Here is a 17,962-nt window from a genome sequence, read left to right as displayed (position 1 = left end):
CTAAAGGTCCAGTTGCTTGTGACTTCATTCTACTAGATATTGTTTATCATGACCTGGATAAATGAGAATCTTCATAGACACTGAACAACTAGGGATTACAAATTCACCAGCAAATACAATAAACCATACCTCCCAACATTTTGGAAATTAAAAGAGGGACAAAAAAATGGCGCGTGTAGCGTGGCGTTTTTTTTTACCATGCCCATTTTTGTGGCCACACCCCTAATTACCATGTTCATTTTCTAAAATTTGGCAGGTTATGAAAGTTTAAAAATATTTCTGTGTTTTTTTCAGTTATTACAGTTTTGCTAATGAATGTGAATTGCCCAAGGGACCAGTTATCTTATATTGTTACAATTACTTATTTTCTTATCTAGAAATTGTTACAAAAAGTATCTTATATTCAGCTGTGGCTGTTCTGGGCTCTCTGCCAAAAGCCGATTAAGTTAGACTTTGTTTCTTTTTCTGGCTGTTCAGTGCAGAGAAAAATGGGACTTCCCAGTACAAATGAGGGACTGCGGGTTGAGCTGTCAAAAGCGGGACTGTCCCTCGAAAAACGGTACAGTTAGGAGGTAACTTGCCCTGGCCTTGGCTGCTATTTTATCAGTTGGGCCAGTGAAATACTGTCCAAGTGTCAGACTCATAACTTTACCCCTTGTGCCCCTACTGATGGTAGCCCTGGCCAGACTCTGAGAAATAAAGAGAAGAAACAATTCAGCTTTCATTAGCCATTACATCAATAAATAATAGAATTATGCGAAACAAATGTATATTGCAAAGCTATTTGGAAAGACATTTTCTTTTCTTAAGCAAATCAAGTTTTTGTTCCTCTTTAACCCTCTGTCATAATAAACCCAACATGAAAAGTTCTCGTTAGCTACAACCCAGCTCCCTAGCGCGAATCTTGTTTTGAGCCTAAGTTTGGAAGCTTGCAGGACCCGTAGAAGCATTTTTTTTTGGCGCAGCTCTTGACGTCATCACATAGGGACCGTCCCAGCGCTCTCCCTGCAGCTCCTGAGCGTAGAGTGGCGCCATAGGAAAGCGATCTCGTTATAAGGCGCGTTTCTCTGAAGTGGACGGACATGGCCTCCGGTTTCGCGTTTGCTGCTGCGGCGGCCGGCACCGCTACACTGAACCCAGCGGCCGGAGCCGTAGCGCCTTTTTCTTTCGGGGGAACCCCGGCAGCAAGGTGGGACACGAGGAAGCACAGTCTGTGTAATAGTCATACCCAGTCTGGTGTTTATATCACAGCGAGAGAGTCAGACCTTGCCCTCACAGAAAGCATAAAGAGCAAGCAGGACTGTGTTGCTATGGTAACCTTCAGACTTGCTCTAGGCCTCTCTCTCTCTCTGGCTGGAAGTGCTTTATTGGCTTCCCATATTAAAGTGATAACATTGCTCTGGGCTCATTTATGTTTTATACCTTCATTATGTGTTTATATCTATAACATGCATTTCCTTGCATTCTCCTGCTGCCCTGGTTTTTTGGGTGACAGTAACTGACTGGAATTCAAAGGGGTGGTTCACTTTTAGTATGTTATACAATGGTCCATTCTAAATAACCTTTCGATTGTTCTTCATTATTTATTTTTTATAGTTTTTTTTTTTTTTTTAATTTATTTGTCGTTTTCTACTGTCTTTTTCAGCTTTCAAATGGGATCAATTGACCCATCTTAAAGCATGTAAAAAATAAAATCCCATTTTAACTTTCTTTAATGAAAAAGAAACCTATCTCCAATATACTTTAATTAAAAAAATGTGCACCGTTTTTATAAGAAACCTGACTGTATGCAGTGAAATTCTCCCTTCATTTACTGCTGTGGATAGGAATTGTCAGACGGTCCCTAACTGCTGAGCAGGGAAACAATCATACTTATGTACAGCAGGGGGAGCCCCCGCCTTACTTCCCAGCCATGCAGAACTCAAGCAGCTTTGTTTATGACAATCCCTAAGCAGCCCAGACCACACTGAGCATGTGCACAGTCTTAGTCTTGCAAAGATGTTTAACAAAGTTACAAGATGGTGACCCCCTGTAGCCAACTTTGAAAGCATAAACTATTTGTTTGATTAGGCTTGTGGTGCAGTAAGCTCATGTTTATGTTTAGTATACAAAATACAGCATTTACTAGCCTTATTCTATTTTACACTTTACATGCCCTTTAAAAACAAATGTTCTGTTAAGTGTTCTTTCCAGTTCTTGCTACTTTTTATTACTCTTCTGTCAAGTCCTCTCCTAACCTACATCGTACTACAAGTTGACTCAAAGGTTAACAAACCCTTTAAAGGTGTTGTTCATCTTCAAACAACTAGTTGTTTTCAGATAGAGCTCCAGAAATAATGACTTTTTACAATGACTATATTTTTTATGTGTCACCGTTTTTCTAATATTGAAGTGTAAAGTGTCTTTTTTTTTTCTTCACCTTCTAAAGCAGCTCTGGGAAGGGGGGGGGGGGTTGCGACTCTGTAAACTGTTCTAAATTGATTTGTTCAGGGATCCCCAACCTTTTGAACCCTTTGAGCAACATTCAGAAGTAAAAGGAGTTGGGGAGCAACATTAGCATGAAAAATGTTCCTGGGTGCCAAATAAGTGCTGTGATTGGCCATTTGGTAGCCACTATGTGGATTGTCAACCTACATTGAGACTCTGTATAAAAACCAGATGTACTGCCAAACAACCAAAACTTGCCTCCAAGCCAGGAATTCAAAAATAAGCTCCTGCTTTGAGGCCACTGGGAGTAACATCCAAGGGGTTGGAGAGCAACATGTTGCTCACGAGATACTGGTTGCGGATCACTGCATTAGTTGATACATTTCTTATTTGTTCCTTCTGAGCAGAATCTCTGCTCATTAAATTCACTTGATAAAAAAAAGAGCCACCTTAGTTTTAAACATGTTGTTTTAAAATAAACCTTGCAGCACAGTATCTGCGGTTTCTGAGCTTGTTTTCTACATACATCCGGATTTTGTTTGTTTGACATAGGATTCGACTTGGGACAGAAGCAGTGGAACAGGCACCCTACCTGCTACTGGTGCAAACTGATTTGCCTTCATGGATTTCATTACAGGCAGCTGTTAGAATTTATATAATAGTTGCTAATACTCCAGAGATGCTGCTGAGAAATGTATCAACTAAATGTTGCAAATTGTAATAGTTTAGAGTCTGCACCTGAATCACTGAGGTGCCAGACTCAAACACCACAGAACGGGAAAATTCAACTTCAAACTTAGATTTGGAAATACAGTAAAAAAATAAATAAAGGAAAGTAATTGAAAAAAGTCCTTATTTCTGGGGAACAATCTGAAAATAACTGAACTGAAAAAAGAAGGTGAACAACCCCTTTAAGATCTCGTCAATAGGGGAGGTGCTTAATGTCATAGAAGCGCTTTTGGGTGACTTGGGGGATTTCTTGGTGTGGCAAGCTGTGTCCTAAAATGGAGGGAAGTATGAAAGGCAGTGGTCCATAGTAGATACAATTTTAAATTGACACCAACTGCAGATTTTCAGAGAATATAACTTTCTAGCAAGCGTTAGAAAATGTTTTAAAAATCATGTTTTCTGAACCATTGTCATTACACATCTGATGTTTCCCTGGCAGTGTTGCGTGATAGTGACTGGCAGTATCTGGAACAATGGCAACTTCCAAGCAGCTGTAATATTCTTTTAAAGTGCTTAACAAACATGTTAATACCAAAAATGTCACACTGTTTATACCGCATCAGAAATGCTTTACTTATTTTTTTTTAATTAAAGAATAGTGAGAATATTTATTTTGAACAAAAGTCATACATACTGTACACATGTTTGGCACCTTCCTATCACACGGGCTTGATAGAAATAGTAATTTTTAAGTGGGGAAGCAAAGTACATGTTAACTCCTGTTGTTTCAGGGCTGCACTTCCCATCCCTATCTCCCGTTTACTTTCAATTCCCAGTTTTGTCGTTTCTTGCACATCAGTAGCATTGCTTTTGACAGATATAGAAACATGAGGTAATACATTTAGGGTTAGTTCACACGAGGAGATTTTGTCACCTGGCAACTAATCGCCTCTTCTTCTGGGCGACAATCTCCCTGAAGTTGCCTCACGAGGAAACTTTGGGCGACTTCGGAAAACGAAGCAACGCGTGAGCTTTAGCGCGGGCAACTTTTCACTATAGCGGATGGGAAGACACGTGAAGGCAGTTCGGGGAAACTGCCGCCCAGAAGAAGAGGTGATTAGTCCCCTGACGACAATCTCCCCGAATCTCCTTGTGTGAACAAACCCTTAGGGTTGGGGCACACTGAGCAATTCAGGGAGATTTAGTCGCCTGGCAACTAATCGCCTCGTCTTTGCAGCGACCAATCTCCCCAAACGCCTTCCCTCTGTCTTGCGCCGGCTATATTGAAAATTAAGTCTCCTCACGAGGAAACTTCAGGCGACTTCGGAATACAAAGCGTCGCGTGTGCCATGCCGCAGGTGACTTTTCATTATAGCCGGAGCAAGACAGAGGGAAGGCGTTCGGGGAGATTGGTCGCCGCAAAGACGAGGTGATTAGTTCCCAAGCAACTAAATCTCCCCGAATCGCCCAGTGTGTCCCTACCCTTAGGGCAAAAAGAATCTGGCTTTGTACCCATTTTTACTGCTTACCTTCTTGCACCCACCCCCCCTTGTTTGAGCAACTCTCAAGTTAATATTTCAGCAGCTATCTGGTTGCTAAGGTCCAGTTTACCCAATAACCAGGCAGTGCTTTGAACGAGAAATAACAATACAATTGTAGCCTCATAGAGCAATAAAACTTTTGCTGCTCTGGTCTGACTCCCACATTTGCAAGTTGGTAAGCACACCAATAATTAGCTGCTTGGTTGTGAGTGAAAACTCTAAATAAGGCCCACACGGCTCTTTATGCAAGCTTTGAAGGATCCAAAGGAGAGAGGCCTTTATAAACATGAACATTGAATATACAATACATGGAATCTGTTGCTTCTTAGCTGTCAGGACTTGCAAGCCCATGATATAGTATAGTGTAGTGACTGGAAAAAGCACATTAGGGATCTTTGTAGGGACCACCTGGTGTCCATTTCAACTCGAAACTGGCTGTGTTCATGAGCAGGCACTTAAATCCCCTGCTCTCTGCCTTTTTTATATTTCTTATTTGAGTTTTTAAACTTAATAGAATTACAATTCCAAACAAAAAACAACTTTACATTTCAGTTCTAAGTACAAATATGTCATTTAATACATGGTTACTGGGAAAGAAACCGAAAAATAGCACATAATAACAAATAAACACAAATAAATTGAGACGACTAATGTGTAACATCTGTGAAACCTGATATCAGCACTATATTTTACATATCATCCTTGTCTGGGATCTGCTGATCAGTAAGTCCATCTAAGTGAGCAGTGTAGGTGAAACTTTATAATTACTGATATTTCAACTGTCAGAGATATTTAGTTGCTTAAAACTTTGTTCCGGTAAATTACTCTGGGCTGGTGCTTCCACAAAGAGGAGCACTGGCCAGGAATCTGAAATTATCCCGTTTAACATTGCCATTTAATTTCCCTGTTTACAGTAACACTGGCACAACTGGAGGACTTGCCTTTGGCGCATTTGGTGCAGCTGCAACCCCTGCAACAACTACAGCTGCAACAGGACTTGGAGGAGGGCTCTTTGGAGCAAAACCTGCCACTGGATTTACATTGGGTGGAGCAAATACAGGTACTTCTTTCTTTTTGACAACAGGATTCCAAGCAAAAAAGCATAAACCAATGCTAAGTACTTTTCAACTGGTTTGTAGAATTAAATCTTAAGACTTTATTCATGTTTACATACACGTTCAACGTGCAGATTTAGCTGATGACTTTTGATTTGTTTCTATGCTGTAGAAAAGGCACATTATTGCTCTGTTGCAAACATAATTTGGACACACCACAGGTCAATTTCTCCATAGGCTTTACAGGTTAAGGTGGCCATACATGGGCCGATAAAAGCTGCTGACAGACCAAGTCAGCAGCTTATTGGTCCGTGTATGGGGCCACCGACGGGCTTTCCCGATCGAGATCTGGCCGAAAGTTGGCCAGATCTCGATCGGATGGGATTCAAAATCCCGTCGGATCGCGGGCGCATCTGTTCGTTGATGCGATCCGACCGCCCATTTGCGAATGCTAGGATCCGATCGTTGGGCCCTAGGGCCCAGGATCGGATCTGCCCGATATTGCCAACCTCAAGGTGGGCATATCGGAGGAAGATCCGCTCGTTTGGCGACATCGCCAAACGAGCGGATCTATCCGTGTATGGCCACCTTTAGACTTTGTCTGTATCCACATGAAGGAGGATTGGCCCTGATATTTGGCTGTATCACTAGATCTGCATCTGGAGCTATAAACAAATCCATTTGCAGGCTGTGAATGCAGTTGGGGATTGTCAGGTCTAAAGCTTAAACTGAAGATACAAACTTATGTAGAAGTGCAGGCTGTATAGATGCAATGATACGTAATACTTATCAAATGCATCACTCTGATTAGCAGTGTGTATTTCTTGTTACCTTTCGAAAATGCTTCTGTTCTCTTCTTACAGCCACTGCTACAACTACATCAGCTTCCACAGGTTTTAGCATTGGTTTCAACAAACCAGCAGGATCTGCTACACCATTCTCTCTGCCAGTTACTTCTACCTCTTCTGGGGGCCTCTCCTTGGCTTCTGCTCTTACATCTACTCCAGCTACAGGTACACACAGCCTTCATATTCATGTCCTGTAATCCAAATATTTATCATATCACTGATTGTTTTTAGCTCAATAATCTGCCCAGGCTCATCACCTATTCTTGATTGAATAATTGTCTGCTTTGGGTATTTAAAGAGCTGCCACGCATATAGCTGTGTTCCCAAGTAAGTAAATGAAGTGTGCTGGGCCATTTTGGGCATATTTCAGCTAAAAGCACAAGAACCATTTCCCTAAGGGGCCCTGTTAGCGGTCAAAGATTTTGTTGGTAATATCTCAAGTTCAAATCAGATGGAAAGGAAATAAGCGTTATGTCAGAAGGAGTAGTCCACAGAATTTCCTCCTAACTTATACAGAGATGTGTAATTTAATATTATTATGGTTATGTTCCCCAATTAAGCCCAGTTCAACAATAACATTTGACATTTTGTAGCTGTTTAATGGAAAATCGCAGAAACTACCTCACTCTCATTTTTAAAATTAAAGGGCAGTTAAGACATTGCTCATTGCACATGGGTATGTCTGGGAAGGGGGAGGGTTCTGACAGACCTTTATCATTTAAAGGGAAAGTATAATCTATTTTATAGTAGGCTTTACTTTCACATTATAGTTAAATAGAACAGTGTAGGTTATCCTGCACAGGTATCATTGCTTATCTTCATTTGGATTGGTTAAAGCAGTTTTGACTAATCAGCTAAAGGAAACTGCATTCTAATTATCAAAATATTTAAGTGAATAAAAACCTTAATTATATGTAAATGCATTGCCAACAAATGGGCCTTTTGCAGATTATGGGGTAGATTTATCAAAATGTGAGTTTAGATTTTAATAAAAACTCACATATGTTCTATTCATTCAATTGGGTTTTTGGAAGTGAATTTAACAAATGGTGAGTTCGAACTTTTACCCATTGATAAATATGCCTCTAAAAATCACATAGGAATGAATAGAACATGGATGAGTTTTTATTTATTTAAATCTAAACTCACATATATCTGCCTCTATATGTAATCATGCTTATATTTCATTATAGGGCCCTCTCCTTTTACTTTAAACTTGGGTAGTACACCTGCCACAACTACAGCAGCCTCCATTGGCTTGTCACTTGGTGGAACACTGACTGGGCTTGGTGGATCACTGTTTCAGAACATAAATCCTTCAACAGGTACAATTTATTTGCTTTTAAATATGCATGATTGTGTACTGGGTTTTAACTTTATTGTTTTGTATATAAAAGCTAAAGACAGAGCTCTTTCTAAATTTAGATTGTCTATTTCTAACATCAGTGCTTTTCTTCAGCTCTCCCCTGATGGTCATGCCTCTGTAATACCTAATGTTTGGATTTTCCATATAAGGGATCATACCATTAAAATCATCGTGCAATAAGTAATGGGCGTTAGTGTTAGCTTCGTTAATATTAGTGTAGACGGATACATGTAATTTGGGAATGATATATGTAATTTGTGGCTGTAACTCTTAACTGAAATATTTGTCCTTTGGTTCTAGGTCTTGGCCAGATCACGCTGGGCCAGAGCACGCTGGGCCAGAACACGCTGGGCCTTGGTTTAAATTTAGGAGCTGTAGCCCCTGTCTCACAGGCTGCAACACATGAAGGACTTGGAGGTTTGGATTTCAGCAACTCTTCTGACAAAAAAAGTAAGTGACCTTTTTGAGTGTTGCTATATATTCCTTGTATACAATGTACAAAATGGGGGTGTGGAAGCACTCTAAAGGCTAAATAATATATTTAAGTATAATGGAAGTGCTAGTTTTAATGCACATTCCCATGTCCCCTGTCTCAAAAGTAAGTTTACAAAACAGGGGTTTTTAATTACAAAGTTATGTTCATAAAGCTGAAAAGCCACCATACCACGTCAAGGTAAACCCCATATGGCGGTCCCTAACTTGTTTGCCTTTTGGCCATAGTATAAAAAGTCTTGCTTCTCTGCATAGTAGCATTATCCGTGAATCAGTGTATGTTGAACCTTGGTTTCAGCATGAAGGATCTATCCTCCCCCGCCAGTATGTGGCTTTTAAGGGAGAGGAATTGTCCACACCAACGCCCATTTTTAAAAGTATAGGGCCCCATTAGTTTAAGGGGGCGTATGGGGTGCTATTAAAAACCACACGAAGCTCAGCCACAGCTTCCGGCAACAATACAATGTAAATAATAGTATTGATAAGTATAATAGAAGTGGGGGACAGGGGACTAGGGAATGTGCATCAAAACTAGCACTTCCATTATACTTAAATGTACTATTACTTAGCCTTTAGAGTGCTTCCACACCCCCATTTTGTATATTCCTTGTATACACCAGTTAATATATATATATATATATATATATATATATATATATATATATATTTTTTTTTTTTTTTTTGTAAAACAGAGATTTAATCCCAGATAAAACATATGGAAACATTTCAGTTGCCTCTCTTGGTCTGGGAATATGATGTCCGTATATTAACATTTTTATTGCAATTTATACAAACAGAATTAGTATGGCATATAAAAGTAATTAAATTACATGCGTTGTGAAAAAAACTGAATATGAAAAACAGTAAAGAAATATGCTGAATTAGGCATAATAGAATGGGAAATTGAAATATCCATAAATTCGAATGCAGCAGCACCTGTAGTAACATTTTAAACCTTACTCCGTAAATCCAGTTGTTTTTAGATTTACCTATACTAGATATACCATGACCTGGATGAATGAAAATCTTCATAGTCACTTTGAAAAAACAGTTTGTTAAGCTAATGTGACAAGTAGTTTTTTTTCTGCCAGAGGAAAAACAGTGGTCGAGAAAACACCATTTTGCCCAAAAATACACACTTGTTTAAATATGCCCTGTGTGAGCACTGACATGCAGAAGTTATCAGAGCAGGTGATTTCTCTGCTGGTGGAGAAAGCATCGGAAAATAAGCTGATTTTAAAATCTTATTTACACTTTTTTTTTTCAGGTCAAAAAGCCGGTGCCAGGCCAGAGTAAGTGTTGTCTTGCATTTATGTCTGTGGTTTTTTTCCCTGCTTCAAAGCTTTAGTTGATGATCACTGTTTACACCAGCCTGAATTATCACTACCAAAATTACAGTTTATGTGCGTCAGAAAATATTTGTGATATATAAATTGTTCATTTCTACCACTTTCAGTTATGTCTGAAATTCAGACTGGCAATCTCAGAGAGACTGCTGTAAAGATGTCAATGTGGAGTGGGCTGGTGGGGGGCTGGTTGGGCCTCTGTGTATTTGAATTGCCAGGGCCTATTTTGAGTCCCAGTCCAGACCTGGTCTGAATGTACTATACTTAGTATTTTATGGCCCAGTTAAAAGGAAAAGGGAGCGTGAGATACTACATGGGAAGCTGGCCAACATCAGGCATAGAGCATGTTAGTACTACACTTAGCAGTGGCCAGTGGCTTATAGATCTCTTTGAGTGCTTCTTTAAGAAGCTTGAAAGGTATGCCTGGCACCCTTTGTGAGTTCAATTGCTAATTCTGCAAGCTAGCACGGCTATCTTAATTTTTTATCCGAGGGATCCCTTGCATAGCTTCAGTGTGCACAGTATAATATAATTTTGCGATACTTGGTATACTCCAGAAGTGCTAGTTTATAGTCTGCACAAGGGATGCCTGGCAAATAGAAGATCATGACACATGTCTGGCACCCCTTTGTGAATTCAATTGCTAATCCAGCAAGATAACCCTGCCATCTTAATTTTTTATCCGAGGGATCCCTTGCATAGCTCCAGTGTGCACAGTATAATATAATTTTGTGATACTTGGTATACTCCAGAAGTGCTACTTTATAATCTGCACAAGGGATGCAAGATCATGACACATCCCCAGGCCGGTTTTTTTTTTTTTTTCTGAAGAGAAGCAATGTCCCGAGGAAAAGCATAGCTATCTAATTCACTAGGTGTTGGAATGCCAATTCAACTACTTTTCTGATTTGGACAAATCTGCTGTAAAGGATTTAGCTAAATCCTTTAGTCTTTAGCATGTGCAAATTATTAAAATCCTTGGGGGGAGCAAATAAACCAATATTTCAGCAATCACATGGTCTAAATTTACATGATTAGAACAGTTAAAGGGATACTGTTGCGGGAATACATGTTAATAGTGCTGCTCCAGCAGAATTCTGCACTGAAATCCATTTTTTTTAAGAAAAGCACCAAACATTAACAGTCCTTTTTCCTGGTGGGATCACAACTTGGGTAATATTGAAGTACAATGAGAAGTGGAGATACAATAGCTGTCTCAAAGCGGTTCCATCCTGAAGTGCTGGCTCTTTTACAAAGCTCAGAATCAGACACAATGCACTGAGATGGCTGTCTCCACATCAATATTACAGCTAAATACATTTATTGGTTCAAGAATAACATTTTAAATGGTAGAGTGAATTATTCGCAATATAAACAGTGTAATTTAGAAAGAAAAATTAAACCATAAAATCATGACAGAATCCCTATAATATTCAGATCTGTTTGACGTAACATCATTTAACCTCACCAAGGAGCTGGAACTAGAACCTTGATAATTATACATTTGTAACATGGGTCTATCTGTGCAGAATTTTCAAAATTGCAGACTTGAATGTTAACATGTAAATGCAGTGTATTTTTTCATTTCAACACTGGCTTTCTAGCCATTCATAAAGAATCAAAATGATAGTCTCCAATGCTGATTTTTGCCCAGTAACAGTCTTTTGCTTCATATTGAGATTAGTTGTAAGGTTTGGTTTGAGGTTTAGGATTGAGCAGGGATTTATTCATATGGAAGTATAAATATGGAGAAACCATTTTTAAAACATTTACTTTTTTCTTACAAACTTTTTAAATATTTATTAATATATAGTGAATTCATTTTCTTCACAGGGATAGCAAAGCACTTAAAGATGAAAATCTACCTCAGTTGTTATGTCAAGATGTTGAAAATTTTCAGTAAGTATGGGGCGGAAAACTTTAATAACCAGTGACCCTGTGGTTAACAGTTGATATTTTGTTTTCTGAAAGAAAAACTATAGCCCCAAAATGAATATTTAAGTAACATATAGTTCATTTCAAATTAAGTGGCATATTAAAAAATCTTGCTTTGAACCACCATTTCGTGATGGTCTCTGTGCTGCCTCAGAGATCACCTGACCAGAAATACTACAATTCTAACTGTAACAGGAAGAAGTGTGGAAGCAAAAGACAGAACTCTGTTAATTGGCTCATGTGACCTAATATGTATGGTTTGTTTGGTCTGTTTGTGTGCACTGTGAATCCTATGATCCCTTATTTTTTAAAATGGCAATTTTCTATTTATGATTACCCAATGGCACAGACTACTAAAAAAGTATATTATTATGACAATGGTTTATTTACATGAAGCAGGGTTTTACAAATGAGCTGTTTCATACAATATATTATCGAGACCTACATTGTTCGTGGGGGAATAGTTTTTCTTTAAAGGCCTGTTTACAAGTGTTACAGAAAAGCTATACATTCATAATGAATACATCGAAGACTAGGAAACTCCTATTTCATGGGGAGGGGGTAAATTATGCCCCCACTCCCAAGTGAAATAAAGTGTTTTTTTTTTCTCCAAGGCTGGTGCTACTTTTAGGAAAGAAACTGCGCAGGCCCATGGAAAACCACGTCAGCACTTTGGTCCCTAATTGCCTTTTGCGAGTCACGCATGTGCTGTATTGTACAATTTAAAATCTGTTTGTGCAACTTTGCAGACCCCTTGCCACAACACACAAAAATATAAGCACACACTTATTACCATAGCTCTAGAAAATGGCCTTGGTCTTCTCCATCAGTCACCTTATTGGAAGAGGGTAACTTGTAGCCTGACAACATTTTGACCCAGAATCATTTCCAGCAAGAATCAGTCAATCAGAATTCTTCAGTAGAGGTTGCAAGTCATCATGGCAGTCTCAGAACAAAGGTCCTTTGAAAAACGCAACCAACAAACAAACATACTGACAAGTAGGGGAGCGTGGAGAAACAGATTTTCTTATCAACGGTCATTTTTTCATGGGACCGTATTGCCTAAACAGCACGCTCCCCATTTTTAGTTGTTGAGGCCATTTTTTGTTGTTTGAATCCTTGTTATCCAGATTAGCTAGATTTAATGTTACAGTCTGTTTTAGCAAGCTTGCATGGGCGTAAATACAGAGGAAGTTGCAGGGGGCCCCAGTGAGGCCCAAAATAAAGAGCAGGACAACCTCTGGGTATGTTGGGACCCAATTTAAATCAGGATGCCAAATTAAGTCAAAAGTGATCCACGGCTCTATTTGCATCACAAAAAAAGATTTTTGGCTTCTTTTAAAGTTGTCCTCTGAAAGCGGATTCCTTGGTAACATTTAGGTTCTTGCCTCACAGGAAATTTGTGAAGCAGCAGAAACAAGTCCAGGAGGAGATCAGCCGAATGTCCTCCAAAGCAATGCTGAAAGTACAAGAAGACATTAAGGCATTAAAACAGCTTTTATCTGTTGCATCCAGTGGCCTCCAAAGGAATGCCTTGGCAATTGACAAACTGAAAATTGAAACCGCTCAGGTACTGTTGGTGATGGCAGTGACTATAATGTCTAATACAATCAAAATCCTGGGCCTGACATTTAATCCAAAAAAAATCATGACCAAGTATATTTTATAGAACAACTGAATGATATAGGGCATAGGCAATAAAAATGGTTTTAATTGTGAAGAATTGGGTGTCTGCTCTAATGGCTCAACAGTACAGACCCCTCTATGCAATTGTAGCTGTCATATTGCTCTATATGTCTATTGTTTGTTTCCCCTGTTTATTTTAGGAACTTAAGAATGCTGAAATAGCTTTAAGGACACAGAAAACACCTCCTGGGCTTCAGCATGAAAATACAGCTCCAGCATAGTAAGTTTATCTGTGTAGTTATTTTACAACATGTTGCCTGAGGGTTACTTAATGCCAAATAAAAAATATTGTAATCTAATAAAAATTCACCCGTAGCAACCAATCAGATGTTTGCATTAAATTAAGCATTATAATGAATTCGTGTAAATGTTTAACAGGTTAGCTTTAGGACAGAGGTTTTCAAGACTTATTTCGAGCTTGTCTTTGCAATCTAACTTGTGGTCAGAGGCCCTCTACTTTGCGTATTGATTTTATAGGTTTATAAAAACATTTGCTATAGTTTCATGAGAATCCAGTATATCAAAAGCATTCACCCCAAAGCTCACAATTATATTATGTAGTTTTCATTTCCAGCTACATTACTTAACGTTTACTTACAATAAGCATCTGCCTAGTCAAGGTAATTTATTCAGACTTTTCAGGTTGCAATTATTAGCAAAATGGTAAATAATCCCCTATATTTACGAGTCATAACGAATTCTAGAACACTGATTGCATGTTATTTATAGGGTTTCTCCCAAATTGAAAATTGATTAGTTTCCCCTACAGCTCTAAGCACTGGTGCCACAACTTATTTAAACTGGTAATACACAGGGAGGCCAAGTTGTTATTTTATTGCCATATGTGCCCATCTATCGGACAGTTTAGAAAATAATGTAGGAGGACAGCATCGGCCCATTTTTGCCGTCCACTCCCTACTGTTGTAAAATGGCCTCTCTAATAATCCAAATATTGGCCCTAAGGGCAGGGCCACACAGGCAGATTCAGGGAGATTGTCGCCTGGCAACTAATCGCCTCTTCTTCAGAGTAACAGTCCCCCCCGAACTGCCTTCCCCCTGCATTCTGCCTGCTATAATGAGAAAATTACAGCGCAATGGCACTTGCGGCGCTTCGATTTCCGAAGTTGCCTCACGAGGAAACTTCGGGCGACTTCGGAAATTGAAGCACCACTAGTGCATTGCTGCAGGCGATTTTTCATTTTTTGTATTATTTTTTGTAGTTATTTTCACACACTGGTGCAGCAGTTTGAGGTTCAGTTACAGCAATACAGACAGCAAATTGAGGAACTGGAGAATCATCTAGCAACACAGTCAAATAGTTTGCATTTGTCTCCTCAAGGTAACTTCTTTTTTTTTTTTTTAATTCATTATACACAGTGCCACTAACAAGATTTAAGTCCCGTACATTTTTTGTTCATTTTTACTCATCTGTGTATTACCAACATTGTGTGTGTGCCTATACTGTATATCAATATTGCTTTTAAGAGATAAAAAGTGAATCTTTTTACAAAAGCAGTCTTAGCAATCTGCCAGGTTCTGGAAATATGACAAGAGGGTGCTGGCAGCCACAGAGGACACTTTCTGTTATTAAATTGTATCAAATATCTTGAAAATGCTGCTTATTATTAGTGATACTGACACTAAAAAAACTACTTTTTAAAATATGAATGTGCATTTGAATTTTGTTTTCTAAGTAATTGTTAGTTGAAGTTCCTAAACCTGGCTGTTGTGCCAACCTGACTGTCCCATCTCAGCCTGTCAGTTAAAGGGATTGTTCACCTTTAAATTAACTTTTAATATGATGTAGAGAGTGATATTCTGAGACAATTTGCAATGGGTTTTTATTATTTGTGGCTTTTTATTCAGCAACTCTCTTATTTGCAATTTCAGCGATCTGGTTGCTAGAGTCCAAATTACCCTAGTAACCATGCATTTATTTGAATAAGAGACTGGAATATAATTAAATGAGCGACTGAATAGCAATGCGAGTAATTAAAAGTAACAATAAATTTGTAGCCTTACAGTGCATTTGTTATTAGATGGGGTCAGCGAAACCCATTTAAAAGCTGGAAAGCGTCAGAAGAAAAAGGCATATAATTAAAAAACTGTACAAAATAAATAATGAAGACCAATTTAAAAGTTGTTTAGAATTGACCATTCTATAATTTAACAAAAGTTAACGTAAAGGTGAACCAGCCCTTTAAGCTTTCTAATGCAAACAGACTCCTGCTGCACAAATATGGCCATCCCCTCATAGACTAACACAGGGAGTCAGATAGGTAATGAAAAAGCATTGGGCAAATACTTTATGGCAAAATTATAAGTAGCAAGCAAGGTCAAATTTATGGTAGCTGTAAAAAGAAAGGTTTAATTTCTGGTGTCGGTATCTCTTTAAGAACATGGGCATAAATAAGTAGGTACCTAGTTTGTGCGAATTTTACTTTTCTTCTTAATACAGCGATACTGGCAGTCTGCATCTGACACAGCACTTTTGCGGCGTTGAAGACTGTGTGTGTACATTTCTTTTTCGCTTTCTATACCTGTACTAGTACATTCTAGGAAGTGTTCAATAGTGTTAATATTGATAGAAGATCTGTTCTCTTGTTTTTGTAATGCAAAACAAGAACTGCAATGAACAAGGAAAACATTGGTTCTAATTGGGTGCTTTTTATAGACATTTAATTGTAAATAATTTTGGTTGTGAGGAAGAGCTTTTATTTAATTTGGAAATCCTACGTGAGCCAGGGTAGGGATAGACATAGCTTCAGGGCCACCATCCAACTTTTGTCCCTTGATTTAAATAAAGAGAGGTTTATTCAATAAGCCGTAGGCCACAGTGCATAGTCTGGTTGGCTAGGTGAATTTTGAGTATGGTTTAGAGTGATTGCTTGCTTGCTGTATACCATGTAATTGATCACAGCCTACATACAGTTATGATTCATAATGCTTGGGATCTGGGGTTTTTGTGTAATTTGCAACCACAGCTTAACCCTTTTTGCTGATTTGGTACTTTTATTGCCAGACCATTTTTTAACATTTTTTACTCTTTCACTTTAAGGGTCTTTCGTGGGGGGGGGGTCTTTTAGTTTATCCAGAAAAACAATATATTGGTTTTTTTTTCAGGACAATCTGAGCTTTCAAAATATGCTAGAATGTTGGTGTAATTCCACTTCTGTAATAAAAATGTAGGCTTCTAAGTGTCTAATAAAATGAAGGAAAAAAAAATGTTTCACAAAGTAGAATCACATATATCAGAAACATAATTTATGTACAAGAACACAGCCGATTTGGAAAGTTCTATGTCTCCTGAATGCACCAATACCAAATATATATATATATATATATATATATATATATATATATATATATATATATATATATATATATATATATATATATAGCTATATATAGATATATATATATATATATATATATATATATATATATATATATATATATATATATATATATATATATATATATATATATATATATATATATATAGATAGATATATAGAGTAAAGGAAAAGCTCGCACTCAGGGCTTATCACAATCAAAACAGGTGTTTATTTGGATCAAAAAACAACTAACGTTTCGGCTCACAATCAAGCCTTTCTCAAAGTGAGTGTGAGCCGAAACGTTAGTTGTTTTTTGATCCAAATAAACACCTGTTTTGATTGTGATAAGCCCTGTGAGTGCGAGCTTTTCCTTTACTCTACTTAAACTTTTGAGCTTATTGCACCCAGGCAAAGGCTCCACAAAACGGCATACTTCTGATTTCAAGGCCAAACATTCCGCTAACAGTAGGTTTACCCTAGAAATAATTAGAGCAAATTCTGGCAAATCAAAAATGGGTAAATATATCTATGTAATTCTTTACTGAAGAAATTTTTTTTTTATAGAAATTGGTGTATCTTTTAAAAAATGACCTCAAAACTTCCACATCTGCATCATCATCTCCCACAAATCATTAATTATCAATGTAAAACATCCTAAATATGATTGTCGTGAGTCCACTGAACAGTTTGATGCCCAATATGTATTGGTTTATTGAAGTATGTGGTATATAGGGGCCCCAAAATGTAGACCTCCCATTTGAGCTATCAGTTCTGTAATTCCAAATACTGCAAAATAAACACATTTACCTCATTTTTATGGGGGGAGGGCAAAGGTAGAAAAAAGTATGTTCACCCCAGAAAACATATATTTCCAGAAAGTACACATTCCCCCAAATCCAAATTTTGTATTCATATCTTTCTACTCCAAAGCAGCAAGCTGCAAACCTTTCCTAAATCTGGGGATTTTGGTGACATTTCCAAAAATCACCTCAAAACTTCCACCTTGAAGCATCTTATTTCCACATTTCTCCACATACTATTCGGTATCAAGATAAATCACCCCAAATATGAAAGCCTGGGGTCCTCTTAACCGTTTGATGCCCAATATATATATAGGAGTACCTAAGCACGTGGCATATCAGGGCCCCAAACTGAAGACGCCTCATATGTTCTATCATTTCAGGTACTGCAAAGTCAACACATTTACATCATTTTGTTGGGGGGCGGTAGAAAAAAGTACGTTCACCCCAGAAAACCAT

At 38.2% G+C, this 17,962-nt stretch overlaps 1 protein-coding gene across 4 annotated transcripts in view; it reads left to right on the top strand.

Annotated features, from left to right (window-relative positions):
- The first annotated feature begins 943 nt into the window (after positions 1–943).
- The window catches only part of nup58.L (nucleoporin 58kDa L homeolog), a 41,365-nt gene continuing 24,346 nt past the window's right edge, over positions 944–17,962 (top strand). The window contains exons 1-10 of one of the 4 annotated variants that reach the window (XM_041580863.1): positions 944–1,189; positions 5,552–5,697; positions 6,556–6,705; positions 7,734–7,865; positions 8,207–8,356; positions 9,666–9,690; positions 11,578–11,643; positions 13,075–13,249; positions 13,506–13,585; positions 14,586–14,704. In XM_041580863.1, the coding sequence (XP_041436797.1) occupies positions 1,083–1,189; positions 5,552–5,697; positions 6,556–6,705; positions 7,734–7,865; positions 8,207–8,356; positions 9,666–9,690; positions 11,578–11,643; positions 13,075–13,249; positions 13,506–13,585; positions 14,586–14,704 (1,150 nt within the window). In that variant the 5' untranslated portion in view covers positions 944–1,082. 4 annotated transcript variants of the gene reach the window in all.

Source organism: Xenopus laevis, chromosome 2L (assembly GCF_017654675.1).
Source record: "Xenopus laevis strain J_2021 chromosome 2L, Xenopus_laevis_v10.1, whole genome shotgun sequence".
Lineage (NCBI taxonomy): Eukaryota > Metazoa > Chordata > Amphibia > Anura > Pipidae > Xenopus > Xenopus laevis.
Note: the sequence above shows the minus strand (reverse complement) of the source record. Positions and strands in the feature narration are given on the sequence as shown.